Source organism: Schistocerca gregaria, chromosome 9 (genome assembly GCF_023897955.1).
Source record: "Schistocerca gregaria isolate iqSchGreg1 chromosome 9, iqSchGreg1.2, whole genome shotgun sequence".
In the NCBI taxonomy this organism is placed as follows: domain Eukaryota; kingdom Metazoa; phylum Arthropoda; class Insecta; order Orthoptera; family Acrididae; genus Schistocerca; species Schistocerca gregaria.
Window position 1 is genome coordinate 162,767,394 of NC_064928.1, and position 23,599 is coordinate 162,790,992.

General features: G+C 41.8%; 1 protein-coding gene across 3 annotated transcripts in view; it reads left to right on the forward strand.

Annotated features, from left to right (window-relative positions):
• LOC126291983 (zinc finger protein 501-like) overlaps nt 1-21,562 on the forward strand; it is a 128,138-nt gene extending 106,576 nt beyond the window's left edge. The window contains exon 9 of one of the 3 annotated variants that reach the window (XM_049985742.1): nt 18,699-21,555. In XM_049985742.1, the coding sequence (XP_049841699.1) occupies nt 18,699-19,821 (1,123 nt within the window). In that variant the 3' untranslated portion in view covers nt 19,822-21,555. Of the gene's footprint in view, nt 1-18,698 lie in introns of all 3 variants that reach the window. The other 2 variants (XM_049985740.1, XM_049985741.1) reach the window with 2 other exon arrangements.
• The last annotated feature ends 2,037 nt before the right edge of the window (nt 21,563-23,599 follow it).

The following is a 23,599-nucleotide window of genomic DNA, read 5'->3' on the forward strand; positions in this document are numbered from 1 at the left end:
AGTGAAGTGCGTGGCACCACATGTTGAGGTTTCTACCTGGTCCAACTTTTCTAGCTTGGGATTCCCTGCTGTGAACCTAACAGTTAAAACGGAAACAGAATTATTGTTAAAGGTTGAAGGATTTTGAATAAGGGAGATTCATACTAGGCTAGCAAATATTGAATAAAATCGGAAACAATATACCTAATTGCAGTGTGCAGACCATCACTCAGCGAACGATAATTCCTATAGAATGTTTTAGCCAGTATTCAGCCAATATAGGAAACAAAGCTCATTCATCCTACAAAGGCGGAGTAGTTCTTTCTCGTTCGTGAAGGGTCTTACCTTTGTTGAAGTGGCCATTGAATATGAATACCAGTATAAACTTCTGATTCTGGAGTGTGTGAGTATTTTATGTAAACACAAGTTGCCTCAGAGAATATGGAATTATCAGTAATTGGCCATTTGTTTGGGGAATTGTAGAAGTGAAGAAAACACGAAGGTACTGGACCAATTGCCAGCGCAGCATAAAAAATTATAGTCTCAAAGAGGCTATCATGTACAAATGGCTAAGAGATTATTTTTCGTGTGCAGTAGTTGTAACATCTGTTTTACACCCATAATGCAAAAACAGAAAATCTCCGAAAGTGAAAGGAATCCATTTAAAGTCATCATACCAGCCACACCTCCAACGAGACGCTAGGAGGTACGCCCTAAAATCGTTACAAATGAGATTGTTTGTTTTCTGTATACAGAATTAACTGTCGGAAAATAGCTGCTAACTTTTGTTCTACATCAAATAATGAACAAATGAGTGAAGAAACTACATTAACACTTGTAATTTATGATACCCACAAGTACTGAAAAAACCTGCTTTCACTTGTAAAAGAATAATTGCGTTAGTAAAATTTTCCGGGATTGCAGCTGCGTCAGGTGGTTAAAATGCCACGAGCTTTCGACCGAGCTCTCCCCGGTCATTGTCAAGTGATAAGACTGTCTTACCAGTCGACAATGACCTCGAAGAGCTCAGATCGGTCGAAAGCTCGTGGCATTTTAACCACCTGACGCAGCTGGAAGCCCGAGAAAATTTTATTAATCCACATCGCCACGAAACCATGCATTAATAATTCCGTTGTTATGTGCCCGAACTGGCATGCTTCATGTGATAGTGTTCCATGAATTTTGACGTAGAGTTGTTCATTTTTGGCATGCTACTGTTAAGAGCTCGTCACTCAATCATTTATATGCAAAAATCTATTTCGTACATTTAATAATAAATGTAAACTGACTTCCGTTTATTTTTGTTTGTCTACACGTTGGACCAAGCGTATAAGAGAAAATTGATTTTAGGTTCTAGATTCTAGCATTATATGTGTGCTTCGTGTCATTTTCTCCGACGTATTTCACAAATCGCGTTAAAGCTGGTCTCGTGGTGTTTTATTCTGATAGTTTTCTAACCTGTTAGGTGTTTCCAAAAGTAATTCTTTTCCGTTCTTGGTTTTCGCTTTCTACAAATTTTGGCAGCAGTATCTTCATTCAGACCATAGTTCCCCCAAATTGCAGTGTATTTCTACATCATTCAAGGAACATTATCGAGAATTCTCTGAAGCTTATGAATGTGTCATGCATAACGTATTGTGTAATAATCTGCCTGTTATCAGTTTCGGTTGTGTAATTTTCAAATCTCGACATATCCTCGGTCAGTGAATCAGCCGATGCAGTTCTCTCGCTCTCACCTAGCGTTTACACCACAGAGAATTCTCGTTCGATTATTCTCGTTTGCTTGTCTCCACTCCAGTGTAAACCAGACTTCATTTACTGCCCGTGGACAGGTTCCTCTTCCTGATTTGTCTCGTGACTGCTTTGCAGCAGCTGTACCTGTCACACTGTCTGTGATATCCACCGCGACCACTGTGAGAATTCCTCTCAAATCTACATAATTAAATTTGGCCTTGACACCGTCTATCATAGCTGCTCGTATTGCGAGGCCGTCTGTTAGAATTTTATATCCACATCTATACTCTGCACACGAGTGTGAAGTGCATGGAAGACGGTACTTCCAACTGTACCAGTAACGAATGGCATTGAATAAGTAATGCAACACACTCTTTCCTGAAAGCAGGTTAGCTTTATTCAGAATTCCAATACACCATGTTATTCCCCACTCTTCTGGCTACAACATACTGTCCACAAACCCGACGGCGTTACGCCTCCTTATTGGGAGAGGCTGTATGCCCACATTGTACTACTCTACTGGTCGACGTCAGAGCCAACGTCTTGCTGCATGCATAACCTCCCCATTATCCACATACTGCTTGCTTCAGAGTGCTTTCTTCATTAATTGTGATCCATCGATCACCTCGAACGAGTGTGTCCGCACGTCCCTACGATGCAGGAGTCACAGCTGTGAGTGACTGGCTGGCATGCGGGAGATCGGACAGATTTATGCGACCTTGTTGCGATGATGACAGATGCCTCACACAACGACTCACCCTGCTTTTGTTCACTGCCATATCTCCGTAGACATTTTGCAAGCGCCTGTGAAAATCTGCGATGCTCTGGTTTACTGCCAAAAGAAACTGAAATGACGGGTCTCTGTTTGGAAAGCACCCCCATTACAGACGCCATTTTTAAAGATACGTATAGCGCCACCAGTTATTGGAACATCATGAAACTAGGTCTGCCTCCCTTTTCTTTCAGATATGAAGCATGCGAATAATGATTGCTTAAACACCTCTTGGTACGATGTAATTGGTCTAATCTTGTCCTTGTGATACCTACGCTGCTACAGGATTTACGTTCTCAACTGTGGAGTGACGTATCTCAAAAGTAGTTACGGCCGATAGCCCCAAAAAATTTGGAGAGACTGGTTTCGACAATTGCACAACTCGGGGGTTACGACCAAACACAAAATTAATAATGGAATATTTTGTCTGGCCAAAAGTGAGGAAGTACTGCAAGTTGTGGACTCAATTTTGTGTTAGCAATCAATGAAGTGCAGTAGGAAGCCACACACAGCTCAAGTATGGTAAATATCATTTACGAAAAACGCGAAGACAACATGTCCATCTTGATCTTACAGGACGTCTGCCTGTTTCAGGACGGCATTCTCGGTAATAGATCGTGTTAAAGGGTAATAGTTGTGCGACATTGCGTTTTGTCTGTCTTGTATGTATTAAAAAGAATAAGTCCACCAGTTCCTGCCTCCCGTATTATCGGAATAACGCACCTTTGCGCTGTCCGACGCTTCAGGACGACGGCTTACCATCCACAGAGCAGTGGGCTGATAGATCATTGGCACTGTACCACTAGGGCAGCAAATTTGTGCGAAAGGAGCAATGGACAGAAGTCTTGCCCTAAGGATTTCTCAATATTAGAACTGTTTCCAACGATGACTTACAGGCGTCATTAACAGGAATCTTATACTGCGAAGACCTGAGCTTTCTGGCAGAATTTATCACCGCTGCGCTGTTACCAACTGCTGCTGAGTTACCTGTTTTGGTCCAGCTAGTTAAAGAGCACATTGCACGTAATTTATGCTCGCGTCGAAATGATCCACGGAGTTGTTACAACCTCCTGATACAGGACCGCGACGAGGCCGCTAGCGAGGAGAGAATGCCTTTGACATACTGTTACATAAGATGTTTTCCACTGTCTCCTTACAATGATTAAAACCCACCAGGGTCGTGCACAATAATGGTATGGAAACGATAATATTGGCTGACCAGTAGTTATAAGAGCCGGAATATTACACCACAATCCAACATCAATCACTGTCACAAGAAGAGTTCGAAGAAGTTTCACAGCTTTTGAGGTTGGAATACACTGACCACAACCAACGTTCGCACTGTGGGCAAGTCCGTAGGGCTACCCAACACTTGCCAATATTATTTCGACTAGAGGGCGCCAAAGTACCCTCCTACCCCTTATCTGTGAGAAATGGCCCAGTTGCTCTGGCGCGTGACCGAAGAGGGAGCGGATGTTCCGACGCTATCGCCAGGCTTTCCTACCGGTGCTCCATACTGGAGGGGCTGGATGGGTAGGAGGTCTCTGTGAGTACTTCGCTCTCCGAGTGACAATTTATTGTTTATGAGCTTGCTGCTTTATTATGTATCTCACAAATTCTTTGAGTTGAGTGATATATGTGGAGTGTCTCATAAGAGTTTTCAGTTCGTCCTTAGCTATATGATGGTATGAATGTCTTGCACATGTGCTCCGCAAAACATGAATAGATACTGTTAATACTTTGCACACAACCTATATGAGTGTCTTTCCTCTTCCCTGCCTACGTAACTACCTATCCATTTGGAATTCAGACATATGTTCCACAATGTTATCGTCATTGGAGCAGACTTTCATCACTATGAAAGTGGAAGGCGAGGCGACACATCATTTGAAAAAGTACTAAAGCCCCTAATTTGTAACCACTCAGAACAGGTACGTCAGAAGCCCTCTTCTGGTGCAAGGCGTTCCATCTGTTTACAATAATTGTATCTTACCTCATTAAAACCGGTGTGAGTGTTCATCAGGTATTTGTCACAATAATGATCACCCAAGTACAAAAAATAACTATACTGAGGTGACAAAATTCATGGGATAGCGATATGCACATATAAGGATGGCGGTAGTAATGCGTACACAAGTTGAGAAAGGGCAGTGCATAAAACAGACTTTGAATACGGACTGGTAGTTGTAGCTAGAGGTGTGGGACACCCCATTTCGGAAGTCGTTAGTGAATTCAATATTCTGAGATCTACAGTGTGAAGAGTGGGTCGAAATACCAAATTTCAGACATTACCTCCCACCACCGATGAAACGCCCTGCTAAACCCACAGGACAGGACAGGTAGTTGGAATTGTGGAAAGGGGCCAAAATGAGCGGCTGTCAGTTACACTCAAACACTTATTATTTATTTGACCAAACATTGCAGTACAAATTCTGGAATTAGTTATCAGCTGAGGACGCCACACTATCTTATGCCTTAAGGGCACAACCACTTTAATTTTGAAAAAAAAGAAGGCTAAAAGTAACTAACTCAAAATTCAGATGCCAAAGAGAATATTTAGAGGGCAGAAGGCCTCATGTTAAATAATTTCTTCAATTAGGCTGAAGGCCCCAAATAGTCTGATGCTCGAAAGACAAAGATCCTTAATTTAGAAATAGCTGAACGCCACATGACTTAAAACTCGAGGTAAAATAAATTAAAACAACATAGCCTTATCTTAAATTAGGCTGAAGGCCCCAAACAATCTAATACTTGACAAGCAAGAAACTTTAATTTTAAAACAGCTGAAGGCTCATGACTTAAAACGCAACTAAAATAACTTTTAGTAGACAGAAGACCCAAGGCTTTGTCTTTAAGCAATATATTAATCAGGCTGGAGGCCCAAACAATCTAACACCTGACAAGCAAGAAACTTTGAACATTAAAACAGCTGAAGGCCCATGACTCAAAACACAACTAAAATCATTTTTAGCAGGCAGAAGGCCCAAGGCTTTATCTATAAACAATATTTTAATCAGGCTGAAGGCCCAAACAATCAGATAAGGCAGCAATTCCCTAACACCAGTACTTGAATTAACAAAACAATGTGGCAGTACAGTAAAACAGAATGAAAAAGAGAGACATGGTACAAACATGAGCCACGCACATCTGAACCACCCCTCCTCTAACATGAACCCGGGGGTCACATGCCGAAATGAAATTAACTAGCAGCTCCAAACGAAGCGGGAGGGCAATGGCTGGAAAACGCCACAAGCGAAACACTCACTCGGACCCAACCCTGCAGGGGAAACTCACTCACTGGCTACCGAACATCCCTGCACGAGGAAGGGACCGACCTAAGTCCCGCAAGTCGACCATTTGAAAACCGTTTCTAAGTCAGCAACGAAAATAGCGAGTAACCCACTTGAACTTTAACAATGCAGAGGCTACATGCTTATAGGCAACCAACATCCCTACTCTGAAGAAGGCACCGACCTAAGCCTCACAAAATGAATAACGAGAATAATAATCCAAAGCTGAACACCCAAAAGGAACCACAAGGATTTGAAAGGCCAACAAAGGTTGCCCACCTACTCAAACCGCACTAACTGTACATGTACCCCATTCAGGTGATTGTCAGCAGGTTCAGTGCCTTCCCAAAACGTAAGTAGTGTCCGCAAGGCCTCTAACAGCCTTGAACAAATTCCAGTGACCGCTCCTGTCTCACCCACCACCGCCGACGTGGCGTCAACCAGCTGAAGCACGGTGGCGCGCAATCAGGCTACCAATTCTGGAAGACTTTGCTCAATCGGTTGGCACCTTACTGCCATCTCGTAAACAAGGTGGTCCTTCCGGAGCAGGCTGATCACTGAACACTATCTGACTGCCATTATAATAAACACCTGAAACAAATAACAACCCAAACAATGTAGTGCCACCAAACACAAAAGAAACCAGAGCGAAATTGACAGCAAGTAGAAAGGCAAGCACAAGTGTAACCACGCTCTTCTACCAGTGATATGCCCTGATAAACCCACAGGACAGGACAGGTAGTTGGAGTTGTGGAAAGGGGCGAAAATGAGTGGCTGTCAGTTACACTCACACGCATATAACTTTATTTATTTGACCAAACATAACAGTACAACTTAGTTATCAGCTGAAGAGGCCACACTGTCTTATGCCTTAAGGGCACAACCACTTTAATTTTTTTTAAAACGGTTAAAAGCCATTATCTCAAAATTCAGACGCCAAAGCGAATATTTAGAGGGCAGAAGGCCTCACCGTAAGTAATTTCTACAATTTGGCTGAAGGCCCATAATCTAACACTTGAGAAGCAACAACCTTAATTTAAAGATGGCTGAAGGCCCATGATTTAAGACTCAAGGTAAAATTAAATAAAAAACACAAGGCTGAAGGCCCCAAATAGTCTGATGCTCGAAAGACAAAGATCCTTAATTTAAAAACGGCTGAACGCCCCATGACTTAAAACTCAAGGTAAAATAAATTTAAACAACAAAGCCTTATCTTAAATTAGGCTGAAGGCCCCCCACAGTCTAATACTTGACAAGCAAGGAGCTTTAATTTTAAAACAGCTGAAGGCCCATGACTTAAATCACCACTAAAAATTTCAAAACCATCAGCTATGAGCCCTACAAATACACACAACAGAAAATAAGAAAAGGCAGTGCAGCTAACAGTACTCAGAAGTTTTGGGGGTCGGTCATCACTGGAAATACTAACGATCACTTAGGCGAGACTGGCAGTTGTCTCAAACACCCTCAATCCAACGGCAACCCAACTGACAGACTGTCAATAGACCAATGCCAAGGTGATTTCCGCTGCACACTTGCACCAAGGTTCCGCTCTGCTCTTGCACCAAAATTCCATTGATACTGACAGCAGAGACTGTGGAACGAAACAAGAGCGGATCCCAGACAACCCGTAAGGGTTGTTGTTTAATCAAACAACCGACTAACTGAGAAGCAGTATGCCGACAGCACTTAAATAAACTTGTCCTAAAAATCATATAAACTACACACAGCCCCAGAGCATCTGCATGAGGACTAGATAATGCTCACAGCAATGGCTGTGCAATAATGAGGATGAACCATGAGTCAGCGCACACAGCCAACCCACAAGCAATCGCCGGCCAAATACAAGTCGTCTAACAGGAAGACTGACCGATGGTCTATCAAGGTCGTCCCCACTGAGGCGTGTGTCGGGCAAGTGATGGCTATCCGCACCTTCCTGACGCTGCATGCCCCACTGCTGCTACAACGCAACTGTGCCAACCAATCAACTGCTACACATCAGCACAGAAACAGCAGTACAATAACTGGACAGTCGATATCACAAGCTACACACAATATCACAAACACTTGGATGAAGAACACGACCACTGGTAAAAGTGTGAATATGCAGGGACGAGGACAAACCACAAGTTGAGACACACACATCTCCAACCCATAAACAATCAGCAGGCCATCAAGCCGTCCAGTAAGACTACCATCCAGCCATCAACCAAGACCATCCCTATTGAAACTATGTGTGCCGGCAATGGTTGGGCGAGTCATGGCTATCCGAAACTCACTACCACTCCAACCCACCCAACTTCTGCCGCGTCCCAACTGTCCGACTGCCAGCTCTGAACCCACTGCCAGATACGAACTGCCTCCCAACACACAACAACTGTGAAGTCATAGCAGTCCAGCAAAGAAATACTGCGAAGCATATCAATAAGTGCTGCTGCTGCTCACAGGCAGACAAGGCAGCAAGTCAGTAACACCAGTAATTGAATTAACAAACCGATGTGGCAGTACAGTAAAACAAAATGTAAAAGAAAAAGATGGGACGAACACGAGCCACGCACGGCTCAACAGACAAAGCAGTGTCTGACAGGCTTCGCTTAATGACCGGTAGCAGCTGTGTTTGCTTAGAGTTGTCAGTGCTAACACACAAGCAACTCTGCTTGAAAAAAACCTCAGAAATCAATGTGGGACGTAGAACGAATGTATCCCGTAGCAGTCCGTCTCGATAGCTGAATGGTCAGTGTGATGGACTGCCATCCTACAGGCGTGGGTTCGATTCCCGGCTGGTCGCTCAGGCACTGGGTGTTGTGCTGTCTTCATCATCATTTCATTCCCATCAGGCGCACAGGTCGCCCAAAGTGGCGTCGAATGTAATAAGACCTGCTCCAAGGTGGCCGGACCTGCTCCGCAAGGTGCCTCCTGACCAATTACGCAAATGCTCATTTCCATTTCCATCCCATAGCACAGTGTGGCGAAATTTGGCGTTAATGGACTATGGTAGCAGATGACTGAGACGAGTGCCTTTGCTAACAGCACATCATCACCTGCAGTGTTGGGCAAGACATACAACAGATGGCAGTGTCCATATGTCACACTTGTTAATGAAGTAGGTTCAGCTATGCAACCTGGGCTTGTGACCATATCTGTTGGACTCTACTCCGTGGCCAGGTCAGATGAGTCCTGATTTCAGTTGGTAAAAGCTGATGCTAGACTCAAGTGTGGCGCAGAATGGACGAAACCACGGATACAAATTGTCAGCAAGTCACTGTGCTGCCTGGTCGTTGCTCCATAATAGTGTGGGCTTTGTTTAGATGGAATGGACTGAGTCCTCTGGGCCAACTGAACCGGTCATTGACTGGAAATGGATGTGTCCAGCAAATCTGAGGCCATTTTCAGTCATTCATGGACTTCATGTTCGCAAACAACAATGGAATTTCGAGCCTTTCATGGACCTCATGTTCGCAAACAATGATGGACGTTTATGGATGACAATGCGCCATGTCACCACGAAAGAATTTTTCGTGATTTGTTTCAATAACATTCTGGACAATTCTAGTGAATGATTTGGTCACCTAGATCTTCTGACGTAAACCCCACTGAACATTTATGGGACATAATCGAGAAGTCAGTTCGTGCACAAATTCCTGCTTTGGCAACATTGTCGCAATTATGGACAGCTTTAGAGTCAGCATAGCTCAGTATTTCTACAGGTGACTTTGAACGACTTGTTGAGATGCTGCACTACGTCAGGCAAAAGGATGTCTGACATGATATTAGGAGATGTTATATGACTTTTGTCATCTCAGTGTGAAATAAGTAGTAAGGCAAATATTTTCAGTAGTATAAATAAAGAGCCAGTGTTATCATATCTCATGGCTGTACTCAAGATGTTTAGCCCTCTATAGGAGCGAGTAGAGGAACTCAGGCACAGGTCTAGAAAATAGATGACCAGCCACTGAATAGATATATACCAGGTAGAACTATTTGTGGTGGTATAGACTCTCTATGTACACAGTTTTTTTTAAAGAAGTTGCTAAGTAAAGAGTGACTACTAAGTGATGATGCGAAAAGAGGCAAATGACTATATATAGAGAGATGATAAATTAAACTTGCTTGACTGTCGAAAGGCTTGTGATTGAAACGTTCAAGGACTACCTTATGTAATAGCTTTCAGTGGCCCCAAAGATGGTGTCAAGGAATTAATGGATGATTCAATAACCGGAACTGACAGGGGAACGTTCCCAGTGTCAATAAACTAACTTGATGAAACTTGCCAGGTGTGTAGAGGGGGCAAGATACTGCAATATGATTTTTTTTTGTTTGCTCAATATCACATTTTACGGTTAAAACACACCCCAAAAGGTAATTTGGTATTTCTGGTTTAGAGGGAATATCTTCTAAACGAAGACATTTAAAAAATGTTAATCAAGTAAAAATTTATATGCAATTAATGTTCTTGAACTATATGTAATAAACTTTTTTAATAATTTGAAATTTTACAAAATACCCCAACATGATTAATCAATTTTGAAAAACGAAAACGTTCAGTACAACATACAAAAGCTGTTCAGAAAGTAAGGAACACTTAGTCACAAAATGGAAACTACAGTGATAATCAGAACAATTTTATTTGCAACAGTTAGCTACAACTTCCAGCTACTTCTTTCCATAGGCGCCACTCTGAGTCAGACATCTGTCATCGAAGTGTTCCAACTTTTCAATACCCACATCATAGAAGACAGCCACCTGTGCTTTCCGGAAATTTTCAGTGCTGGACTGCAGCTTATTGTCTGTGCCAAAATATTGGTTTTACAACCAGCAGTTCATTTGAGCAGAGATGAAAATCAGAGGGAGCCAAGTCTGGGCAGCATGGAGGGTGATCAAACACTTCCCATCGAGACCGCTGCAGGAGCATAGTCATTGTGCCTGCACGGTGCAGCCAAGAACTGTGTTGAAGATGACTATTACGTTAAGTGGGGTTGAATGAAATCCGGGGAAATTCTCAGCAGGCACACATACTTGGTGGAAGACACTGTTTTCTAGTCTATGCGATCCCTGGGCACTGAGAACTGAGAAGAGCAGTGACCCCGTATGCCTGTCAACTGCGTCCCGTTGCTCTCAAGTCAAGTTTCTTATCAAGATGGTTCATTGTTACTTGACAATGTTCGCTTGTGAGTATAGCAATGCAAAGCATAATGTTCCTTTACAAGAGAAGTTCAAAAAATGTGGCAGTAATTTAACTCCCGAGTTGCTGCAGAAATTAGTGATAAAAACCTTGGTGTCATGGGTCTTCTAAAACTGAACACGGCCTCGGCACCAAATGCATTTCTTGTCACATCCTGTATAGAATTTGTGTCTTTGTTAGACCGTATTTCAGCGATAATAACCCCTCGATTTCTGGAATAAAAAGCTGTGTTGGAAGAAAGCATGGATCTCGCTCATCAACAACAAGGGTAGCTGAAGGCATCCACACAATTACTGTTCAGCATATTTTTTTTCATCATACGTAAGGAAGTTGGTGGACAGCAATCTGCAGTTATTTGCTGATGATACTATGGTGTATGGGAAAGATCCTCGTTGCCAAATAGTATTAAATGTCTGACAGATAGCCAGCCAACATTTAAAAGCAAATTAAAAGAATTTCTGAATGACAACTCCTTCTACTCAATAAATGAATTCTTAGATATGAAGAAGTAACAATAAAAAAGAAAAAAATATCAATTAATTATTTTGTATAATGAAAACTTATGTTAAAATGATACATTCCACATCATTACAAAATTTCGTATTCATGATATATCGAACAAGGATTAATATACACTCCTGGAAACTGAAATAAGAACACCGTGAATTCATTGTCCCAGGAAGGGGAAACTTTATTGACACATTCCTGGGGTCAGATGCATCACATGATCACACTGACAGAACCACAGGCACATAGACACAGGCAACAGAGCATGCACAATGTCGGCACTAGTACAGTGTATATCCACCTTTCACAGCAATGCAGACTGCTATTCTCCCATGGAGACGATCGTAGAGATGCTGGATGTAGTCCTGTGGAACGGCTTGCCATGCTATTTCCACCTGGCGCCTCAGTTGGAGCAGTGTTCGTGCTGGACGTGCAGACCGCATGAGACGACGCTTCATCCAGTCCCAAACATGCTCAATGGGGGACAGATCTAGAAATCTTGCTGGCCAGGGTAGTTGACTTACACCTTCTAGAGCACGTTGGGTGGCACGGGATACATGCGGACGTGCATTGTCCTGTTGGAACAGCAAGTTCCCTTGCCGGTCTAGGAATGGTAGAACGATGGGTTCGATGATGGTTTGGATGTACCGTGCACTATTCAGTGTCCCCTCGACGATCACCAGAGGTGTACGGCTAGTGTAGGAGATCGCTCCCCACACCATGATGCCGGGTGTTGACACATTGTGCCTCGGTCGTATGCAGTCCTGATTGTGGCGCTCACCTGCACGGCGCCAAACACGCATACGACCATCATTGGCACCAAGGCAGAAGCGACTCTCATCGCTGAAGACGACACGTCTCTATTCGTCCCTCCATTCACGCCTGTCGCGACACCACTGGAGGCGGGCTGCACGATGTTGGGGCGTGAGCGGAAGACGGCCTAACGGTGTGCGGGACTGTAGCCCAGCTTCATGGAGATGGTTGCGAATGGTCCTCGCCGATACCCCAGGAGCAACAATGTCCCTAATTTGCTGGGAAGTGGCGGTGCGGTCCCCTACGGCACTGCGTAGGATCCTACGGTCTTGGTGTGCATCCGTGCGTCGCTGCGGTCCGGTCCCATGTCGACGGGCACGTGCACCTTCCGCCGACCACTGTCGACAACATCGATGTACTGTGGAGACCTCCCGCCCCACGTGTTGAGCAATTCGACGGTACGTCCACCCGGCCTCCCGCATGCCCACTATATGCCCTCGCTCAAAGTCCGTCAACTGCACATACGGTTCACGTCCACGCTGACGCGGCATGCTATCAGTGTTAAAGACTGCGATGGAGCTCCGTATGCCACGGCAAACTGGCTGACACTGATGGCGGCGGTGCACAAATGCTGCGCAGCTAGCGCCATTCGACGGCCAACACTGCGGTTCCTGATGTGTTCGCTGTGCCGTGCGTGTGATCATTGCTTGTACAGCCCTCTCGCAGTGTCCGGAGCAAGTATGGTGGGTCTAACACACCAGTGTCAATGTGTTATTTTTTCCATTTCCAGGAGTGTATGTATGTAGTGTAGGATGATACAAGATAAAATTGACAAAATTTCTAGTTTGTGTGATGAACGACATATTGTTTCAACCATTTTAACCCATAAATGTAGAAAAATATAAGTTAATGTGGATGAGTAGGAAAAACAAAACCGTAATGTTCGGATATAGCATTAGTAGTACCGTGCTTGAAAGAGTCATGTTATTTAAATATCTGGGCATAAGATTGCAAAACGGTAACAAATGGAACGACCATGTGAGGATTGTCGTAGGGAAGGCAAGCGGTAGATTTTCGTTTATTGGCAGAATTTTAGGGAACTGTGGTTCATCTGCACAGAAGACCGCATATATAACACTAGTATGACCTATTCTTGAGTACTTCTCTAGTGATTTGGGACACACACCAAGTCGGATTACAGGAAGACAGCAAAGCAGTTCTTAGGCAGCCTAATGTATTTGTTACTGGTAGGTTCCAACAACACACAAGTGTTGTTATCGATGTGCTTTGGTAATTCAGATGGCAATCCCTGCAGGAAAGCGAAGTTCTTTCGAGGGTCACTGCTGAGAAAATTTAGAGAACCAGCATTTGAAGCTGTTGTAAACGATTTTATGGCCGCTAACATATATTTCCCTTAAGGACCATGAAGATATGTGCAATTAGTGCTCATATGGAGGCATATAGATGGTCTACTGTATCAGCACTATATATTTTCATACGCTTATGTCATATGGTATTATTTTTGGGGTAATGCTTCTGATTCAAAAAAGGTATTTTTGGCTCAAAACCGGGCTGTTCGAGCTATGTGTGGTGTAAGCTCGAGAACCTCTTGTCGACCCGTATTCAATAGTCTGGGAATTCTGACATTGCCCTCACAGTATATATTTTCTTTAATGTCGTTTGTTGTTAGCAATATTAGCTTATTCCCAAGATTTAGCAGCTTTCACTCAGTTAACACTAGGCAGAAATCAAATTTGCATGTGGAATGCACTTCCTTGACTCTTGTGCAGAAAGGAGTGCAGTATTCTGCTGCATCCATTTTCAATAAGCTCCCACTCCTATTGTGTCGAGGAGCACCTGGAAGAGCTGAAAAATTAAGCAAATTCCAGTGTTACATTGTTGATATTCTTTTATTTAAACTTACGAATTGTCGCCTGAATATGTTTCTTATATTTCATTTTATCTGTTTCCACTATCATGTTATAATTTCATGTATTGACTCGTTCCATGACCACGGAGACTTCTTAATGTGGTCCCACGGAACAATAAATAAACTTTTCGCTCGCTCTGTTTGCGATTAGAGCAAGAAAGGAAATGATTGATTGTGGTGTAAGGTGCCTTCCGCCACACAACGTCTAGTGGCTTGCGGAGTATGTACACTATGTGATCAAAAGTATCCAGGCATATGGCTTTCAAGTTCGTAGTGCCCTCCATCGATAATGCTAGAATTCGCTATGGTGTTGGCCCTCTCTTAGCCTTGATAACAGCTTCCACTCTCGCATGCATACATTCAATCAGATGCTGGAAGGTATCTTGGCAAATGTCAGCCCATGCTTAACAGAGCTCCGCGCTGAGGAGAGGTGTGCTGTTGGATTCAGGTCAGGACTCTTTGCAGGCCAATCTTTCACTGGGATGTTATTGTCATCTAACCACTCCGCCACAGGCCGTGCGTTATGAACAGGTGCTCATTCGTGTTGAAAGATGCAGTCGCCATCCGCAAACTGCTCTTCAAGAGTGAGAAGCAAGATGGTGCTTGAAACATCAAAGTAGGCCTGTGGTGTGTTAGTGCCTCGGAAAGCAGCGAGGGGTGCGAGCCCCCTCCATGAAAAACACGACCACACCATAACACCACAGCCTCCGAATTTTATTGTTGGCACTACACAGCCTGGCATTCGCCACACCCACACCCTGCCATCGGATCGCCACATTGTGTACCGTGATTCGTCACTCCACACAGCGTTTTTCCACTGTTCAATCGTCCAATGTTTATGCTCCTAACACCAAGCGAGGAGTCGTTTGGCATTTACTTATGTGATGTGTGGCTTATAAGCAGTAGCTCGACCATGGATTCCAAGTTTTCTAAACTTTTGCGTAACTATCTTAGTACTGGCAGTTCATCCTGATGCAATTTGGATTTCCTGTGTGATGATCTGGATAGATGTCTGCTTATTACACATTACGACCCTCTTCAACTGTCGGCAGTCTTTGTCAGTCAACAGACGTGGTCTGCCTGTATGGTTTTGTGCTGTTTGTGTACTTTCACATTTCCACTTCACTATAACATCGGAACCTAGGGATATTCAGGAGTGTTTAAATCTTGCATACAGACGTATGACAAAAGTGACACCCAGTCACCTGATCACATTCAAAGTCCGTGAGTTCTGCAGAGTACCCATTCTGCTCTCTCATGATGTCTAATGACTACTGAGGTCGCTAATATGGAGTGCCTGGCAGCAGGTGACAGCACAATGCACCTAATACGAAAAACATATGTTTTGGGGCGTGTTTGGTTACTTTTGATCACATAGTGTACATAGATGTAGAAGTAGATGTAATGTAGATGTTCATATGAAAGCCAACTTTCACATGTCATCATGTAATCCATGTATCAAGCCAGTCATGTAAATGGAGTATTTCTTATCTTCAGAGACACATTTGAATCAGTACAAAAATAATGTTTAGTAACGAAAGTATGATGTTATAGGATGTTAACCTGAAACATGTGGAGGATTGTGGGTTTCTTGGTAAGAACGACGTAACTTCTTTTTTTTAAAATGGAGAGCCTTCAACAGGTGCAGAAGTAACTACAGGCTTGCTACAAAGAAGTGTGTTGACAGTGCTTTGGTAATTAGGGAGCACCATGGTATCTTCAATGGAGACTCAGTAACAGATGCCCATTCAACTCCAGCTGTGTTCCTGGGAAGTTTGATAAGACTCTTGTTGTCCATGTTCTATATTAATGACCTGGTAGTCAGTATTAACAGTAACTTCAGACTGCTGTAAATGATGCAGTTAGCTATCATGAATTTCACGACAGAGATAGTAAGTTTTTACATCATTCGACAACAGTATTTTTGCATTTGTAGTGTAAATTCTGTGAAATAGCGATGCATCTACATCGAAACCTATGTTCATACTCCACAAGCCACAGTACAGTGCCTGGCGGAGGGTACCCTATATCACGAGTAGTCAATATGTTTCCAGGGCGAGAAAAAACGACTGTCTACATACCTCCACGTGATCCCTAATTTCTCGTATCTTTTTGGTCCTTAAGCAAAATGTATCTTGGAGGTAGTAGAAACGTTCTGCGCTGAGCTTCAAATGCCAGTTGTCTAAGTTTTCCCAGCAGTATTCCTCAAAAAGAATTTTCGTGCCCTCCAGGGATTCCCATTTGAGCTCTTGAGGCATCTCCGTAATACTTGTGAGTTGTTCGAAACTAGTTGCAACAATTATAGCAACCTGCCTCTGAATTGCTTCGATGTCTGCTTTTAATCCAACTTGATGCAGGTGTCAAAGACTCGAGCAGTATTCAAGAATAGGCCGCACTAATGTGCTGTATGTGGATACCTTAAAAGGATGATTCACACTTTCCTAAAATTCTCCCGAATTCGACAATTTGCCTGCCCTACCACAATCCACACAGGCTTATCCCATTTCATATCGCGCTGCAACGTTATGCACAGATATCAAAATGACATAGAAGTGTCAAGTATGATACTGCTCATACTGTATCCAAACATTATGTTTTCTCCCCCTGCTCGTCCATCTTAACTTATATTTTTGTAAATTAAGAGTTAGCTGCCATTCATCACCCCAACTAGAAATTTTGTCTAAGTTATCCACCTACAGCCACTCAACTTGTACACTTTCCTGTACACCGCTGCCTCATCAGTAAGTAACAGCATACTGCTGGCCAGATAGGTTGTGCCAATAACTGCTATGATTGTGGTGAACCATTATTAGGGACATCATCACTTGCTTTCTCCATACCAATTTGCGGAAAAGCTATATGCATTACAAAATGGCTCTAAATACTATGGGACTTAACATCTTAGGTCATCAGTCCCCTCGAACTTAGAACTACTTAAACCTAACTAACCTAAGCACATCACACACATCCATGCCCAAGGCAGGATTTGAACCTGCAACCGTAGCGGTCATGTGATTATGGACTGAAGCACCTAGAACCGCATGGCCACTGAGGCCGGCTAACAATTTTTACTCTGATGTAAGTAACAGAGGTACATAAACCTTTTTATATATTTTCGATTTTATTTTTTATTTCGTCTTGTAAGTGCTGTAGCTTTTGGACTGTGCACTATTTGAGTTTTTTATGCTAACACAAACTGCCTCAGGGAATCAGTTATTGCAGACCTGATATTTGTTTCGCGCACTTTAGAAGTAAAGAAAACACAATCAGCTAGCAGGACAGCTTAAAAATAGTAGTTTCAAAGAGGCTGTCATTTACACAGGAATCTCACATATTTGAACCCCATCTTAGTCAAAGTACATACCAAAATGGTGACTGTCAGTGATGGAGGAGAGATTAAAGCTTGAAGATGATCAATGACCATTCTTTGGTTAACTATTTGGTAGTGATTAGTGCAGTAGGTACTTGTTTCAAGTTGTTGATTAGGGTATGTACTTTAGATTACTTTATTTGGCTTTTGTAGAATGTAGTAGCATCAGAACCAAATCCCTTTCCTGTGAACAGGATTGTGACCAATGTTACATGTGTTAAAATGCCTATAGAAAATTATGGTACTAATAAACACCCTCATTCAAATGAATGAAATATTACTTGTAACACTATAATGAGAATTGTATTGAGGTGGTAATGCATAACTTACAGTTAGGTACTGGGCCACAATTGGTTGTACATAAGATGTATTCAACACAAAAAAGACTCAATTTTGTAATAAACTATGTAGTGTTGAGTCAGACTGTTGTGCCTACTAATTTTCTCTTGCAGACTAATATCTTTGCGGATTTTAGTCAAGCTCTAGACTGAACTTTTTCTAACTATCCACTGTAATTAAAATAAATTTTCCAGGTATGCTCAATGTTTACAATGGCTTCTCTTAGTGCAACTTTTGTTTGATAGTCGGTCACTCTGTAAATGTTTTCATCCACTCCAACACGACCAAAGTGCTGTTTTTGTAATAGTATAAGGAAAGTCGCCCACTCATTTTTGTGATAGTGGTTTCTGGTGGTACGATAGCTGTGAATACAGTCATTAACATTCGCAACATATCAGTGAGCTAAACTTATCTGCCACACATTATAGGTGACTTCGGGAATATAGTGCTGATGTAAATGATCATGTAGCATGCATTACAATCATATGTCTGTAACAGTTAGTTTCTAACATGTCCTGAAGTAACGATTGTGGTTTGTGCTATCCTTGCAGTAACCCCACTATCAGAGAATCTGCATATATTTAACTTATGTGAAATATTGTCTGACAAATTTACAACTTTTGGGTCCAAAAGTAGTCCTATAATTGAATTTAACTCTCTGTTGTCTCTTGAAAGGCTCCTAACAATTATGTCAATTCAAGGCAGTGTGATCCTAATTTATAATCTAGTTTGGAGGATCATATGGGACGTTTTGCAACGAAGCCATTGCTACTGTAATTTTTCATTTCATTTGCTAGGTGTTGTAATAGTACATTCTGACACAGTTTTCTTAATTTTTTCAGTACTTTCCCCATTGTCATAGAGGACAAGAAAAGTAATGAAGACAATGGTGATTTGGTGACCACCACCCTTCTGGCTGCAGAAACAAGCAACAGGATACAAGGCACCACCAAGCCGGAAACATCCTCCGGGAATGAAATCGGTACAAGGCGTCTGGGGCACAGATGTGACATCTGCAGAAAGAAATTTGCACAGTTGCAGGACCTGGAGGAGCACATGCACAAGGACAGATGTGAACCCCGCCATTCATGCAGTGTGTGTCACAAAGCATTCACAAGTAGTAGATGTTTGAGAGAACACTTTCGCGTGCACACTGGTGAACGCCCATACACCTGTGGTGTTTGCAACAAGACATTCATACAAAGCGTTCACCTGAAGCGGCATCTGCAGTTCCACACTGATGAACGTCCGTACATCTGTGGCGTTTGCAACAAAACATTCAGATGCAAGAGTCATTTGAAGCAGCATTCTCTGTTGCACACTGGTGAAAATCCATACGTCTGTGGCATTTGCAACAAGGCCTTCAAGCAAAATAGTGAACTGAAAAATCATACACTGAAGCACACTGGCGAACGCCCCTACACCTGTGACGTTTGCAACAAGACATTCATACAAAGTACTCACCTGAAGGAGCATTTGCGGTTGCACACTGGCGAACGTTCGTACATCTGTGACGTTTGTAATAAGACCTTCAGAAACAATAGTCACCTGAAGCGGCATTCACGCTTGCACACTGGCGATAAACCGTACGTCTGTGGTGTTTGCAACAAGGCATTCACAGATAGTAACTCACTGAAGGGGCATTTGCCCCTACACACTGGCGAACGCCCATACATCTGTCTAGTTTGCAATAAGACATTTGCACGTAGCAGCACACTGAAGCGGCATTCGAACCTACACACTGGCAAACGCCCCTACGTCTGTAAAGTGTGCAACAAGACATTTGCACATAGCAGCACACTGAAGCGACATTCTCACCTTCACACTGGTGAACGTCCCTACATCTGTGGCGTTTGTAACAAGGCTTTCACACATAGTAGTGCACTGAAGCGGCATTCGCAGGTGCACACTGGCGAACACAACTACATCAGTGACCCTTTGCAACAAGACATTCACACACCATAGAGCACTGAAGTAGCATTCACATATGCACAGTGGCTAACACCTGTAGGTCTTTGACATTTGTAACAAATCATTCAATAATAATAGCCAACTGAGGTGGCATTTGTGGCTGCATACTGCTAATGCTTTTACAGCTGCGTGTCATAAGAGATTCAGAAGTACCAGCAATGTGAGGTCACCCTTGTAGTTGCAAGCAGCAATGTGAGGGCATATTCGCAGTTCCACATTGATGTAACAACATTGATTCGCACCATTTGTCAAAAGAAATTCCATGGAAGGGTACTTTGAGAAAACACCTAGTTCTTAATATGAGAAAATGCCAATGTGCTTCTGATGTATTTCCACATAGATTTGCATATTGGATAAACAGTGACTTTTTCAGACAGGACTTGTGAAACCTGTCTCAAAATAAATTTTTGAGTGTATAGTGGTGAATACTGCTTGTGATGTTATGGTGCCGCTGGGAGTTGATAAATAGCAATGGCTTAGAAAGCTCATGAAATTTTACATCTAGTACAATTGATATGTCTATTCCTCCTGTGGAGCCACAAGGAGCAGTGATAAAGTTTGCATTATTACATCTAGGAAAAACATTACGTAATGTTGCATGTATGTGTTGTCTATTCTGGTACACGTTGATATCACTGTTTCAATATGTAGCAGTGCACCACTAGAGCAACCAAAACAGAATGGAGCCACTCATCCCCATTTTATCAATAGAATGAACAATTTTGTTGTTTGTTTCTCAGAATCTATGGTGAGAGATACCAATCATAACAAACTTTTTTTTTCGCTGACTGAAAAACATGGTGTTAACTAATGTGATCCGGTGACACATGGCCACTTTTTCCATCAATACTTACAGTAGTGTTTACCGGTTGTGAGGTGTTGTTTTATAATTGCAGCTCACTTTATAAATGAAATTGTTTGATGTATGGAATAATAGTAATTCGATTAGGTGGTAAGGAAATTAAAATGAGAAGGTTTTTACAGAACTGTACTATTGCACATTTTGTTGGAAAGGAGATTCATTATGGGTCACAAAGGGTGGTTCACATTTAATATCCACAGTTTTCACTATTTCGATTATTTTTTTAAATTATATGCCACACAAATTTCATTGTCATACAGGTCAATATCTTAAAAAATTGTGTGTGTGTGTGTGTGTGTGTGTGTGTGTGTGTGTGAGAGAGAGAGAGAGAGAGAGAGAGAGAGAGAGATAGAGAGAGAGAGAGAGAGAGAGAGAGAGAGAGAGAGAGAGAGAGAGAGAGATATGGATAGTGTTATCCATCAATTGACATGAAAGATACTGAACTCCAAGCCAAAACGTTTCTCTTTGTTAGGTAATGCAAATTAGAGACGAATCTACTGCCATTCATTTTCACAATGTGCGATATGGTTGTATTGGTTTGGTCTGTATTTAATGAAGTCTAACTGATATGCTAGAAAAATAGCATTACTATTTATTGGTTATGCTTTTTATATGCCTCTTTTCAAGAAATACCTTCATACATAACTTGAAGAAAAATGCTCCTTATATATTCAGAAAATGATGTATTCTTTCTGATGCAATTAAAAAGTTCTAGAAATAAAAAAATTATGAAAATAAATAATATATTGTAATGAATTTGAAGCTGTAAATGTATTTTACTGGCATATGAACATTGGTAGTAACATTCATCATGAATATTTACACATGTTATTTGAATATATCAATACATTTTACCTATTACAACATTACAAATTTATTGCATACATTTAATTTAAATATAATTTAGCTACTTCTTAAGATGTCTTCAGTGTGAGTTTCTTAGAAATGAAATTATAATGTAATCTCTTACATCTTACAAGATTCTAGAAATTGAAACTTTAGACTTGCATACGTGAATAATAGAAATTTCTTACTCTGATATTTCACCATCAACAATAGACACAAGTTGCAAGCAGATGTAGACATCAGTGTTATCCTTGAAATCAGATTGGCTGAAGTGTTTGCGGTAGATATTTTGTGCATCATTTGAAGGAGGTTGATTAAACATTGAATGACTTTTAGCGTGCCTTCAGAAACTGAATTACCATTTGGTCACAGAAGCCTTAAGAGGGCATGAAACTTAATTTTCTTCCTTATTTGAGGTCGATCAGAAAATTTCTCATAATGTCAAATTTAGATGGTTCACCATCAAATTCAGTTTGGAATAATATAGAATGGTTTGTCTTGAAACAGTTCTATCTCTCTCATTTTCGTCCAGTTTATTTTCTCATTCTAGGATTTGGTTTTGCAATTGACTATGATTTTTCTATATTTCCATACTCTGTAAATCTTGAACTTTCATTCTACGGACTATAAAAGGATTTCCTTTGCAACATATTTTCATGACATTCATGTAATCATCTGGTGTATGAAGTCTTTCGCAGTTTGAAACTGAATCCTATGCCCCCAAAATTGCTTTCATTCCATAGGAAGCTATACTAAGGTATTAGAAACCTGTGTCTCGTTTTTTTTGCAATGTACAACACTGGTCTAAAACTGATTTTAGGATTAGAACCATCTTGATGTTTCTATTCTGTCCGCCACATGTATCAGACAACAAAACTACTTCTTTGGCTGTCAGTATATGTTCCATTAAATGTTTTAAAAGAGAGGATGCTACTTCCTGTGCTCCATGTCCTGCCTCATCCTCTAACAAGGCATAGCCCTTCATCATTAATAGCATTGTTAACACCTAAGTCATACAGTGACAACTGTCACTTATACACTGAAGCACCAAAGAAACTGGTATAGTGCATATTCAAATACTGATATATGCAAACAGGCATGACATGGTCAGCAACACCTTATAAGCCAAGTGGCTGGTACAGTTATTAGAAAAGTTACTGCTACTACAATGGAAGGTTATCAAGACTCAAGTGAGCTAGAACGTGGTGTTATAGTCATCACACAAGTGATGGGACACAGTATCTCTGAGGTAACAATGAAGTGGAGATTTTCGCATACGACCATTTCATGAGTTTACCACGAATATCAGGAATCCGATAAAGCATCAAATCTCTGACATCGCTACAGCCAGAAAAAGATCCTGCAAGAACAGGACCAACGACGACTGAAGAGAATTGTTCAACATGACAGAAATGCAGCCCTTCCGCAAATTGCTGCAGATTTAAATGCTGGGCCATCAACAAGAATCAGTGTGTGAACCATTCAATGAAACATAATCAATATGAGCTTTTTGAGCTGAAGGCCTACTCGTGTACACAACTGTCATCTGCGGAAAGTCTGAGGTTGCAATTAAATTTCTGTGCTAGGCAATTAACATACAGCATGAATGTCAGAGTCCCAACACATTTCCCAGCGCCATCCAAGGCAAAAAGCTGTATCCTTCTTACCAAGAAATCGTATGTATAATCACGAATTTTACTTCTTACCCTATAGGATATAACATTTGGTAATAAGCACTGGCGTGGTACTGAGTCAAACGTTTTTCAGAAGTCAAGGCACACGGCATTTTCCTCCCTCCTTTGATCACACGGCTCATGGTTTCAATACTGGCGAATGCTGTGACATATATAAATCACAACTGACCTAGACCTCAGGCTGTGCTACACATCGGTCTTTCACCATAACTGAGATTTCAGTGTGGTGTGCAATATCTCACTGTAGCCAAAAGTTACATATTGTATCTTCTTTCCATTTTATAATCATATGCTACATAACATCAAAAACTCACTGCAAGACAAAATATATAGGCAGCATATTTTTCCACCGGCATCTCATTTCCTGAAA